We start from the raw sequence: 11,979 nt of genomic DNA on the forward strand, positions 1-11,979 counted from the left end.
TCTTGATGTATGTATCTGGTTTCCCCATCAAATCCTGCAGGAATAAAGCTTTTACCACCAAAAAAATCAAATCATTCTGGACCTTTACCCATAACAAACTTCTCGGAGTGACTTGGCTGCATTGGTTTTGCTTGTCGCTGCAGCGCGAAGGCTGCTATAAAGAGCTGGGATTTATCCCAGCGGCTTGTTAACTCTCAGCTGCACGACGCACCTCTAACAGGTTGGTTTGCTAAGACCGGAGCAGGGAATCACAGCCTGGATCTTGTCTCTGCTTCAGGGAATGGATAACGGCCAGGTTGTCCAAGGCAGCCGTGGGCTGGAAGGCGAATGCTCCCCCAGGGAGCTGTGCTGATGGGAACATTGATGTTTATTGTGCTTCTTGAGTAAACAGACCCTTGTTCTGCTCCTGAACTGCTGCCGGTGCTGCTGCCAAGGCTCTTGCTGTGCACCCAGAACCTATAGAGCACTGCATCGTAAATGGCTGTTTGCCACCATTTTATTGCTCCTAATTGGAAAGTTGGCCCACAACTCCCTTCAGAAGAGACCGTAGTGCCCTGCGGCTGTTTACAGTACTTCCACTGCCCTTAGGAAAGGATTTGCTAGTGCTTTGCACACCAGCGATAAGGCTCAGCACGTTATTTTAGGCTATTACACCGAGCTATTCCTATTTCTGGTGTGGCAGGAGCTTCCTGGTTTGTGGAGTATGATAAATGAGGTTTGTATAGTTCTGCTGACAATGGAAAGACATTCCTATGAGGAAACACATTGGTTTAATTATAGGTCTGACAGCTACCTCCAGTGCCAGTCCCCCCATCCATAACACGCTCCGGGGAGATTAGCCATGTTGCCAGGCGCTGGCTCGTGGCTCTCCTTATATCTGAAGTAACAGACTGTGCTGCTACTGCTAGGGAGTGTGGCCAGATACCTGAAGCCTTTCATTTAGTAAGAATTAGCAGAAGCTGCCAAGAGATAGGCAGCAATATATGGGCTGTGTTCCTCAATTCTTTTTCTCTTTGTAATGCATTTCATTAGAAATTCACAGGAGCAATTCAGTTAATAACGTGTCAGTGTCCAAGGGTGGTCAGAAACATCATTTCTTTGCCTGAAGATTGCTCCATCCATCCCAAGATGTCCTTGGCCATGATCCTGGTTGCTCTTTTCCCCTCATTTGGATGGGATCCTGGTTCTGTGTCCAAAAGTGGAAGTAGAAAAGAAGGAGAAATCCACACTTTTAGGAGAAGTCATGGATTTCTGTTCAGCCAAACAGCACTGCCATGGCTCAATGTGCCAGGCAATCATGTGCACGAGGCAAGAGGCTGCTGAGAAAGGGATAAACCCCTTGCGGGGTAGGGACCATCAACTGGAAACACCCAATGGCAAGAGGCTCTCAAGCCGCAGATACCCCCTCCAGCATCTCCCACCTCTTTACACCCATCAGTGCCTTGGATTTGGATAAAGCAGCCCCGAGCACCCGGTGAGCAGCAGGGCAAGCAGTGAAGTTGGCATGCAGGGGTGTCAGTTTGGTGGTGACTCAGCGTCTGATTTATCCCGTCTGTGCAATGCTCCTGTGGGAAAAGCTTATTAATCAGGTCAGCATTTCCACACAGCTCTGTGATTCAGGATCCCCCATGATGAAAGTTTTGGTGGGACTGAAGTTATGTGCCTCGGTGGCTTCTGGAAAGGGCTGGCATGCTGAGGAGAGAGGTACCGAGGTGGCACCAAGGGGTCTGTCACCTCCCAGGACCCCAGGAAGGAAGAGCCGAGCAGGGCTGAGCACAGGTCAGGGTACACTGTGAAAATGGGGTTCTGCTACAGTGTTCATAGGCGAAGGCTGGAGACAAATCATGTTTAGAGGAGGGGTCCCCCTGTCCGGCCCCTGGCACAGAGTGAGCTACTGACCTCCGTCTGCCAGCACATCCTGCTGCTGAGTACGGCTCAATCACTAATTCGGGGCTCCCTGTTGATGCTGGCTCTGGCACAGCGGTGGTTTCTATGGCAACTCCAGAGGCGGATGCAAGGATGGCTTCAGCTGAGGTACTGTCAGTCCAGGTATCCCAGGATGTTCTTCCCAGAATGCTGGCAAAAGGCCATGCAACACACTGGGACAGACCTGGTGATTACTGCCCTTGGGTGGGCAGCAGAGATGATGGGGCAACAACACCAAAACCCTCTTGTGGATGCTCTTCTCTGAATCCTTTCTGACTTTCCCCTCACATGTCACAGCCTGCCCCAGCAGTGTGTGTGGATGGATTTTTAGCGAAGGATGGCCACGTTCCCAAGTCAGCAAGTGCCTACGTGGAGTTCAACATGAACCAAGAATGAAGGAGGATGTGGGTAAAGAAGCAAAAGTAACAGTGCAAGCAAGGTAAGAAGAAAAATGAATGTGCTAAGATACAAAGTAGTGAACTGTTAGCAAGTTTTAAAGGTTAAGTTCCTATATGCTTATTCAATGAATTGTATACTAGTTGCTGTGTGCTGCAAGAATACGTATCCAAGCATAATATACTAAGCTATTGTATATGTAGCCGTAGTTGTTGTGTGTTACAAGAATAGGTATCCAATTATAATACAGCAAGCCATTGTAAGCAGAGGCAGACAACAGTATACAAAGGATAAACGCTTTGTACTAAAGGGCTTTGGTCTGATCACATTGATCTCTGAGTCCATTTTTCTGTGGCAAGTGTGCTGGATGTGCCACACCACACTGGGATTCAGCCTCCTGTCCCTCTGGCCCTGCTAGCCTCTTCAGGATCACACCAGATGTCTTCTCCAAAAGGTCAGGCATCCACACTTGGTATTTACTCAGACCTGTGAGATCTTTCTAATGTTCTATCAGTGAAAGATCGAATCCTTCTCTGCGTGGAGCCAAAACCAACAAGGTTCAGGAAAGCACTTGCAAACTGGGGGGCACCCGCCATTGGCCTCACTGTGCACGCCCAAATATCAACCACAGACACCACTGGTACAGAGCTTACTTTCCCTTCCTGATGCCGGAAGCAAGAGATGCAGCGTTCCAGGCGAGCTGGACACAGCTGGATCAGCTCTCCCTGTCTCCTTTGGGACAGGGCTGTGATGCTGGATGGGGTTCAAGAGCCCTGTCATCATTCAGCATCTCATCTTATTTCTCATCATCCTGGCAGCCCTCACCATTCCCTGCTCTCTCTTGCAGCCTTGCTCGCTCTGACAAAGCCTTTCTCCTGCTGTTGCCTTCACCCCCTGCAGCCCCTTCACCCACAGGAGAGGCCAAGCAGGAGCAAGGCTGTACCAAGGCAGTACAGACATTGCTCAGCTCTTGCTTTCCAAAAGGAGGGCTGGATCCCTGCATCACATTGCTCCACTCACCCTGGCAGTGCGGAAAAGAGCAAGAGCCATCCCTGCCGCACAGCACAAGGTCCCTTTGGAGGATGCTTCCCTGACAGACTGCAACATATCCCTGCCTGCAGCAGGATACCCAGGACGACACAACTCCAGCAGGGTAAAACTCCACGTGTTTCATTTATTTGAGGTGCTACATCACCTCCTAGGCACTGAGCTACAGGGCACCTCTGTGCTACATGAGACATCGACTGGGTCTACGACGACACAGCACTTACTGCTACACACACGGCAGGGACATGCCGCGGCACGGACGGGGGCAGCATGACCAGCGACCGTCCTACCACTGCTGCTCCCTCTGTGCCACCAGCCACAGCCCTCCCACTAGGCAGGCGTTAACCCCAGGCTCCATTGCCACAGCACTGCAGGAGGCCAGAGGTGATTCCATGGCACAGAGAGACACCACGGCTGCTCTGGTGCCCGGTGCCATGGGACGATGACACTCCGGAGCCAGGTCACTCATACGCACCGGTACACACCCTGTCCCCGTCTTCAGGCACTTGGTGCTTGGCCAGGGCTGGTCCCCAGGGCCCAGCTCAGGGTGCCTCACGCAGGCACAGAGCCTCGACGGCCCCGCTGGGGCCCTGAGCCACCCCACCGATGACGAAGAGCAGGCTGGGCGCCGGGCAGCTGGAGCAGGAGCAGCGGCCCGTGGGCATGGGTGGCAGTGGCTCCCACTTCTTCTGCGAGGGGCTGAACCCTTCCACCGAGTCCAGCGGGCAGGACTGGTTCCCTGTGGAACACAGAATGGCATCAGCGCCCCCCAGCCATAACCCGCACCCCTGGCTCTGCCTTTCATCCTTCACATGCCTCTTGATGCCTCAGGCAGAGCCCCTGAGACCTGGGCTGTGTGGGCTCTGTGATTCCAAAGGCAATTAGCAAGGGCACAAGAGGATTAGCAGCATTTCCAACAGGATTGCTGCTGGCAACGATGCTGTACTGCTGGCTCTGCCCCGGGGGATAAGGGAGGGCAGCTCCTGCTATGGCAGTGCTCAGAGCAATGCCATGCCGCAGGGATCCAGCCAGCACCACTTGTCTTCCCCATCACCTCCTCCTGCCCCTGCAGCAGGAGGTCCGGCTCTGGATGGGTCTGGCAGCGCTCAGTAGGGATGCTGTGGCTGGCACCAGGCTCCCTCTTGCTGCACCCTGCTGCTGACTGACAGCACTAACCTTTCCCCAGCTCTCAGGAGAGGGATGCAGTGCTGCAGCCCTGTGCAGTGGGGCTGAGCTGGTATGAGCTGTGTGAGCATGGTAAACTGCACACGAGCAGGGCCATCAGCTCAGTGCAGGCAGACTGTGTAGCAACACCCAGCATTGGGGGGCACAGGAGGGACACGATGCAGAGGGTGTTGCAATACCCCCATGGTATGCACAGCCAACCTGCCCATGAAGGTAACCGATGTGCCGCAAAGGGCAGGGATGGGAACATGGCCACGCGCCTGTGCCTGGCATTACCGAGGCCACCCACAGCCACCACTCTTCCTCCCAGGCAGCCAGCCACGAAGTCGGCTCTCTTCTCCCTCATGCGGATACCACGGCTCGGCTTGCTCCATGCACCTGAGGGCGAGAGGGTGTGAGCATCACCCACTGGGGCTCCTCTCTGCACACCGACGCCAGGACACCCCTGGATCAGGGAGCACAGGGTACAACTCTTTATGGATGCAGAGGCTGATGCTCAAATCCCCAATGAACCACATCCCTTGGGCATGGACACCCCTCACCAAGACGCATGGAGGCACCCAGAACCACAGGGATTCCCCCACCCAGCTCACCCTGCGCAGGATCAAACACTTCCACGGTGTTGACAAAGTGTGGACGGGAATAGAAGTTGTGTGGCCCCGGCTGCTGCAGCCCGCCCAGGCTGAAGACGACGCCATCGGCCATGGCGCAGGCAGCAAAGGCACGGCGGCTCGGCACACTGGGGTACCGCGTCCAGCTCCTCGTCTCCAGGTCGAAGGCCTCGAAGGCAGTGACAGGCAGCTTGCCCTGCCGGCCCCCTGCGCACAGATGCTGCTGCCACTGCCCCGAGCTGGCACCATTGAGCAGGATGGGACCACTGGATGCAGTGCAGGGATGGGAGGGCAGCACAGAGGCACCCTGGGGTGCACCAGGTCACCTCCTGCTCCAGGGAGGCAGTGGAGGGACACGGGGGACACCTACCCAGAACAAAGATCTTGTTGCCCTGCAGGAAGGCGGAGGCCCCGTAGCAGGGGGTGGGCATGGAGGGCAGGGGCTGCCAGTGGTCCTTCGCCGGCTCATAGGCTCGGACCAGTGCCTGGGGAGAGGTGTCTGCCCCCATTCCCCCCAAGGCGTAGATGGTCCCATCTGCAAAAGAGGTGACAGTGAGGGTGCGGGGCTATAGGCAGCACCATGGGGCTGTGTGCCCCCCTGTGCCCTCCAGTGCAGGCAGCATGGGCGCTGCTGAGCGCCATGGCTGGCTGCTGCTTTGGGGTGGCCAGGAAATAGTGAGTGCAGTCAGACCTGACCCCAGCAATGCCCTGACCCCACTGGGACCCTCCTGCTCCTCTCTGTGCCCCATCCATCAGAGAAGAGCAGAGCACAAGGCCATCGGCTCTAATTATTCTCGGCAGTACCATCTCCCTGGAGACACCATGGCAACACAGCCATGCTGCCAAATCCTGCTCCGCAGCCCACCGCTGCCCTGCCGTCCCCTCTGCCCTGCCCACCCTGCTCACAGCATCCCCAGCCAGGGAGCAGACATGGGCACTGCATATGAACACCAACCCCGGCTCCCAGGCTGCGCTCAGCAAAGTTTAGGCAGGATTCACAGTGTGTGCAATGCACAGAACACTGAGCCAGGCTGAAGCAGGGTGCTTGGCCTGCTCTCCAGCCAGTGCAGCTGGGGCAGGCTCCTATGGCTGGAGATGCTCCACATCACCTCCTGCACCAGGGCAGCCGAGGCAGGAGCATAACCCTGCCATTAAGTGGCAAGTTTATTGCTGGGTGAAAGCCTCGTAGTGCACCCCAAGCAGCAGCAGGATCCAAATCGTACCCGAGCATCCCTGACGCCTGCATCCCCACCTCTCCAGACAGCTGTATCCGAGCCCCATCCCTCACCTCTCTGCACAGCTGAGATGCCCATGGAGGGCTGCGCCAGCGCCGCCTTCTTCTCCCACTTGCCCTCATCCACGTGGTAGCCCTCAACGGAGGCGAGGGGGCTCTGCGCTGCATCCACACCACCCACCACCAGGATCTGCTTGCCCAGGGCGAGGGCAGCAGCACCAGCCCTTGGCGTGGGCAGTGGTGGGAGCGTGGTCCAGCGCTGTGCGGTCAGGTCAAGCAGCTCAACAGTGCCCAGGGCCCTGCCGCTGCCGCCGCAGCCGCCCAGCACGAAGAGCTGCCCGTCGCGGTGCGCTGCGCTGCAGTACACGCGCCGGGTGGGCATGGAGGGGAACGTGGCCCACGCAAAGGCGCCCGCGCCCGCCGCCATGGGCCGGATCAGCCGCACCGGGGGTCCCCGGGCCCTGGCCTTGCCGTGCCGCCCATCCGGCCCGGCTCAGCCCCGGCCCGGGTCTGCCCACCCTGCTCCTGTGGGGAGAGCACCCAAGTCAGCACACAGGCACCCACGGATCCCCCCAGCCCCGGTGAGACAGCTCAACCGGTGATGTGACAGATCCATGCTTCTTGGGGCTCCTTGCTTGTCACCTCTGGGCTCCTGCACCCTGGGGCTCCCTGCCTGTCCCCTTTTGGCTCCTGCTCCCTAGAGCTCCCTACCTGCACCCACCACGTCTCCCCTGAGATGCCTGCCTGCACCCACCGAGTCTCCTGCTTCTCGAGGTTCCCTCCCTGCAACCACCGAGGCTCCCGCGCCTCAGCTCCCCGAGGCTCCCTGCCTGCACTAACCAGGGCTCCCATTCCCTGAGCCCCTGCTCTCTCAGGTTCCTGAATCCCGGTCTCCATCTCCCCAGTGCACAGTGCTCCAGTGCACAGCCTGCACCCACCGGGGCTCCTGCTCCCCGAGGTTCCTGCACCGCGGTCTCCATCTCCCCGGGGTTCCCGGTGCACAGCCTGCACCCACCGGAGCTCCTGCTCCCCGGGGCTCCCTGTGCATGGCCCTTATCCCCCAGTGCTCCGGCTCCGCGGGGCTCCTGCTGCACAGCCCGGATCCCCCGACCCTCCCGCTGCGCATCCCGCACCCACCGGACGGCTGCTGTCCGCGGCTCCCGTCGCACCCCCGTGCCCGCCGCCGGGAGCGGCTCAGGGACCGCGGCCACTCTCACCTCCTGCCCGCTCCGCTGCTCTCCCCGCCGCTCCGCTCCGAGCCGCTCCGCGCCGCCGCCCGCTCCGCTCCCGCCCGCTGCCGGTGGAGGCGGTGCCGCGCCCGCCCCGGCCCCCCCCGCCGCCGCCCGACCCTCCCGGGGTGCTGCCGCTCTGCCGTGCGCCTGAGGAGCCGCACACACCCCGCGGTGCCGGCCGGTGCCACCCCAGCACCGGGCTCACGGAGTCGCCGTCCCCTCCTGAAGAGGACCCTCTGCCTGCCACCACCTCCAGGGATGGAGCATGAGCTTGGTCCCACTCTGAGCACGTCCTTACTGGGGTCTCTGTGGCATCAGGAAGGGCCCAAACCCTCTATGGTCACTTTTGTCCCTACTCGACTGAGCCCCGTGAATGAAGACACCAGGAAAGGCACTTCCCACCCACAAGCACAGGCACAGCTGAGGCCAAGCAGGAAACTCACACCAGTAACGAGCTAAAAAGGTTTGCTTTAAAAACAAGCAGAAGGGACAGGGCCTGGATGGCTCTGCTGGGGAGGACACCACAGCACTCGGGTGTGCTGATGGCAACACCACCCCGCACCAGGCACAGGCGCAGCAGTGGAAATAGAGGTGTGAATGCTGCATGGATGTCTGTGTTGCACCCATGGTGGGATGGCCCTGCCAAGGAAAGGAGAGGCGTTTCCTCCAGGGATCCCATCACACAAGCTCCCAGGATGCTCGTGCTCAGGCATGGAGGCTTCTGGTAGGAAGATGTGGGTACATCACACACGGGAATGGGGAGAGCTCGAAGAGCCCAGCTCCGCACTTTGCCTATGCCCAGCAGGAAGCAGGTGGTGTTCCAAGTCCAGAGCCCCTCGCCCCTTTGAGGAGGCATCACCGTCCATCCCACTGCTGGCTCTGGGTGTCCTCCTCCCTGCAGGCCAGGTAACGGTCGTAGTTCTCCTCGCACCTCCTCACGCAGCGCAGGAAATAGTCCTGGTCAGCAATGGCCTGCAGCAGGTCGGTCTGCACCAGGCAAACGTCGTACAGCTCTGAGGTGGGAACGCGCCGGGGGCTGTGGCTGCCCCGCTCCGAGAACACCTGCAATGGGAGACAGCAGCTCACAGAGGCACCTGCACCCTCCATGGGCAGCAGTGCCAGGGCTGTGCTTCCCTATGGAACAGACCACACCACGCAGCTGGAAGAAAACAGCTCTTGTGGAGCAGCCGACCCCAGGAGAAGCTCTACCCACAGCTCTTTCTTTGATCTCTTGCACTGGAATTCACATTCTGATCTTTACCATGGCTCTCCCTAAGGCCACCTGACAATCTATTTCCTCCCAGTGTTGCTCTGTCACCGTCACTGACACAGGGACAGCCCTGAAGAGCTGGTGATGAGGGGAAGCTGGTGTCCAACCTGACAATCCTGGCTGCAAAGGCCTTGGGTGTCACCCAGACCCAGCAAGGTCTGCTGCCACCGCAGCTTCATCCTACCTGTCTGATCTGGTGCGAGGGGAGCCCTGTGATGGCTGCATGGCTGCTCTGAGACAAGCTGAGCAGCCTCACTGACCTGCTGTGCTAGCTGCAGATGGTGAAAGCAGGAACTCCTTGATCAGGGAATCAGCCTGAGGCTGGAATGCTGCAAGTGGAGCTGTGTGAGCTATGCTCAGCCATTGCAGACATGCTGCTGTGTACAGGGGCCTCAGACTTGCAGCAGAGCCACCCGCAGTAATTGTCTGGAAACAGGTACAGCACAGACCAAAGCCTGTTCCCGACAGGGCTGCCCCAGGCAGTGACAGCTCCTGCCACCAGCTACAGATCCATGAGCTGGGAGAGCTTTTGTGGAATCACAGAATGACAGACTGGTTTGTGTTGGAAGAGACCTTAAAGCTCATCCCGTTCCAACCCTCTGCCACGGGCAGGGACACTTTCCACTAGAGCAGCTTGCTTCAAGCCCCTGTGTCCAACCTGGCCTTGAACACTGCCAGGGATGGGGCAGCCACAGCTTCTCTGGGCCCCCTGTGCCAGCGCTTCAGCACCTTCACTGGGAAGAGCTTCTGCCTAAGAGCTCATCTAAATCTCCCCTCTGTCAGGTTAAAGCCATTCCCCTTGACCTGTCCCTACAGGCCCTTGTCCAAAGCCCCTCTCCAGGTTTCTTGTAGCCCCTTTAGGCAGTTGGAGCTGCTCTAAGGTCTCCCCTTAAGGAGCCTTCTCTTCTCCAGGCTGAACAAGGCTGACTCTCCAGAATATCTGATGAGCATCCCATTCCTCACCTCTCCCTGCTGCCTGGCAAATGCTGCTGAGCATTCCCCCTTCCATTCCCCGCCAGCACTGTCACCTTCCGGATGGAAACAGGGGTTCAGGCTCACCGGGACACCCCTCAGCGCAGGCAGGAGGCACTGGAGGGACCTTCAGCCCTACCTGGGGATTAACAATGGTGTCGGCATCGTCCAGCCGGATGTTGTCATCGATGAAGATGTGGTGAACGCTGGGATCATGGGGGTCAATCCATAGGGGTTTCCCACCCTGGGAGGAGAACTGATTTTTGGCCCACCTGAAACAGCGAGCAGGACAAGGAGCAGTCAGGGAGGGAGAGGGGAACCTGGTAAAGGCAGGTCAGGTACAACAATAGAGACCATCCTGTCCCTCTGCCTGCTCCTGCTTCCTGGGAAAGGGACATTTTGCAGCGAGGTGACAAATCAGGGTGTGTCTGGAGAAAAGCAGGAGGTAAACTGAGGCCTGAGGAAAGATTATGAGAGCCCCATCAGGCTGCCAACAGGCAAAGCAGGGAGCATACAAGTGATAGGGCCCACAAGGTGTAAAGACCTCAAAACTCAGAGCTATCCCAGAGCAGGAGAAGCCCCGAGAATCACAGGAGAGAAGAAACCTTAGTGCCCTGTTTCTCACCAGTCAAAGTGGTCTTGGAAGCCGCCAATTCCCTCAAAGGAGCTGAAGTAGTTGTAAAGCTTTCTTGCATCCTCCTGGGTAGTCAGGCGCTCTGCTCCCCTTGTCAGCACCACCTCCCGCTTGCTGCAGCGTATCTGCCCAGGGGTGAGGTCCACAGGGAGCTGCAGGACCACAGAGAGTGGGAGAGGAAAGGTTGCCAAAGCAGACAAGTTGGTTGGTGCATTGGAGGCTCTCCACCAGCACAGCATGGGAGGATGCTGCTGGGGACAAAACAACAGGAAGTGTGGAACCCCCCAACCAAAACTTGTCTCCCTTGGGATGGGAGGGAATGATTTTACTGCACACTGCCCATGTTTCAATCTCTATTCCCTAAGAATACTCCAGTGAACAACTGAGGCAGCTTCCCAAGCTTGCTCCCAGCATTCCTGCTGGTGTGCTGCCAGGGGGAGAGCATGGCTGTGATCAGCTCCACTGCAGCAGCCTACCTCTCCAAGAGAAGGGATGCTCTATCCAACTTGGGATACCCCAAGGGGAGACCTTTCCCAGCAGGATCCATACACACACGTGCTTCCTGCTGCTAACAGCTCCATCTCAAGAAGCTGCTGCGTCCCCTCCCTGGTGTTTTAAACAGCAAAGCCAGCCAAGTGTCAGCAGAGCATCCCAGCACAGGGATCCCTCACCAGCCCTCGGGTACCACTCACCGCCACGTCCCGCAGCGCAGGGAACTGGGGGTGCTGCCCCTCCAGGGCACAGCTGACAGCGCGGAGGGCGCGGGGCAGGTCAGTGCCGAACGTCCTGAAGATGACAGCGAAGGCCCGCCCGTCCCGGTGCAGGGCATCCAGCAGGCGGAGGAAGGCGGGGAGCAGGAGGTGGTAGCGCTTGCTGGGGTCCCCCTGCACCGAGAGCACCTCGTGCGGCCGGCCCGGCCACTCCAGCAGCTGCAGGTGGCGGGCGTGGAGGCTGCGGAAGCGCCGGCCCGAGCCCCTCTCCGTGAACGCGGGGTCCCGGCCGTGGTGGCTGTAGTAGCTGAGGGCACCGGGGCACGGCGGGCGAAGGGACGGGCGGTCACTTACCCACTGCCACTCGCCTGCAAGAGAAGGGGGGGGGGGGGGCTCAGCCGCTTCTCGATCCCCGGTTCTCACAAGCCCCGGTTCCGCGGTGCTCACCGGCGGCGCCGGCGCGGCCCCAGGTGACGGTGCTGAGGAAGCTGTTGAGGGCCGACCGCGGGCCCTGCCCCGACACCGTGTCCGCCACCACCACCGTGTTGTTGAGATCCACGTGAAGCACCAGCCGCCGGCCAGATCCGCTGCTCATCTCCCCGGCACCGGCACCGGCACCGGCCACGCCGCCGTTACCTGGAAACGGAGCCACTTCCGCCCGCGCCTCTTCCTCCCGCCAGCGCCCCCTGCCGGCCCGGGGCGGGGCGGGGACGGACCCCCGCCGGCCACCGGCGCGTGACCGCCGTTACCATGGACACTGAG

The 11,979-nt window shown here is 59.1% G+C and overlaps 2 protein-coding genes across 2 annotated transcripts; both read right to left on the bottom strand.

Annotated features, from left to right (window-relative positions):
• Positions 1 to 3,476: 3,476 nt before the first annotated feature.
• On the bottom strand, positions 3,477 to 7,596 carry KLHDC8B (kelch domain containing 8B). Its single transcript, XM_062631683.1, has 6 exons — positions 7,537 to 7,596; positions 6,454 to 6,924; positions 5,536 to 5,700; positions 5,148 to 5,372; positions 4,831 to 4,932; positions 3,477 to 4,108 (listed from the first exon to the last, which is right to left on the bottom strand). Exons 2-6 carry the CDS (start codon positions 6,824 to 6,826, stop codon positions 3,912 to 3,914), a joined length of 1,062 nt encoding a protein of 353 aa, XP_062487667.1. The 5' UTR covers positions 6,827 to 6,924; positions 7,537 to 7,596; the 3' UTR covers positions 3,477 to 3,911.
• Positions 7,597 to 8,079: 483 nt separating this feature from the next.
• On the bottom strand, positions 8,080 to 11,910 carry LOC134170360 (uncharacterized). Its single transcript, XM_062631684.1, has 5 exons — positions 11,665 to 11,910; positions 11,200 to 11,585; positions 10,499 to 10,659; positions 10,013 to 10,145; positions 8,080 to 8,693 (listed from the first exon to the last, which is right to left on the bottom strand). The coding sequence occupies exons 1-5, from the start codon at positions 11,810 to 11,812 to the stop codon at positions 8,487 to 8,489; spliced, it is 1,035 nt and encodes a 344-aa protein (XP_062487668.1). The 5' UTR covers positions 11,813 to 11,910; the 3' UTR covers positions 8,080 to 8,486.
• Between the last annotated feature and the right edge of the window lie 69 nt (positions 11,911 to 11,979).

This window comes from Pezoporus occidentalis, unplaced genomic scaffold (assembly GCF_034315485.1).
Source record: "Pezoporus occidentalis ecotype Australia unplaced genomic scaffold, CSIRO_AGI_Poc_V1 ctg371, whole genome shotgun sequence".
NCBI lineage: Eukaryota > Metazoa > Chordata > Aves > Psittaciformes > Psittacidae > Pezoporus > Pezoporus occidentalis.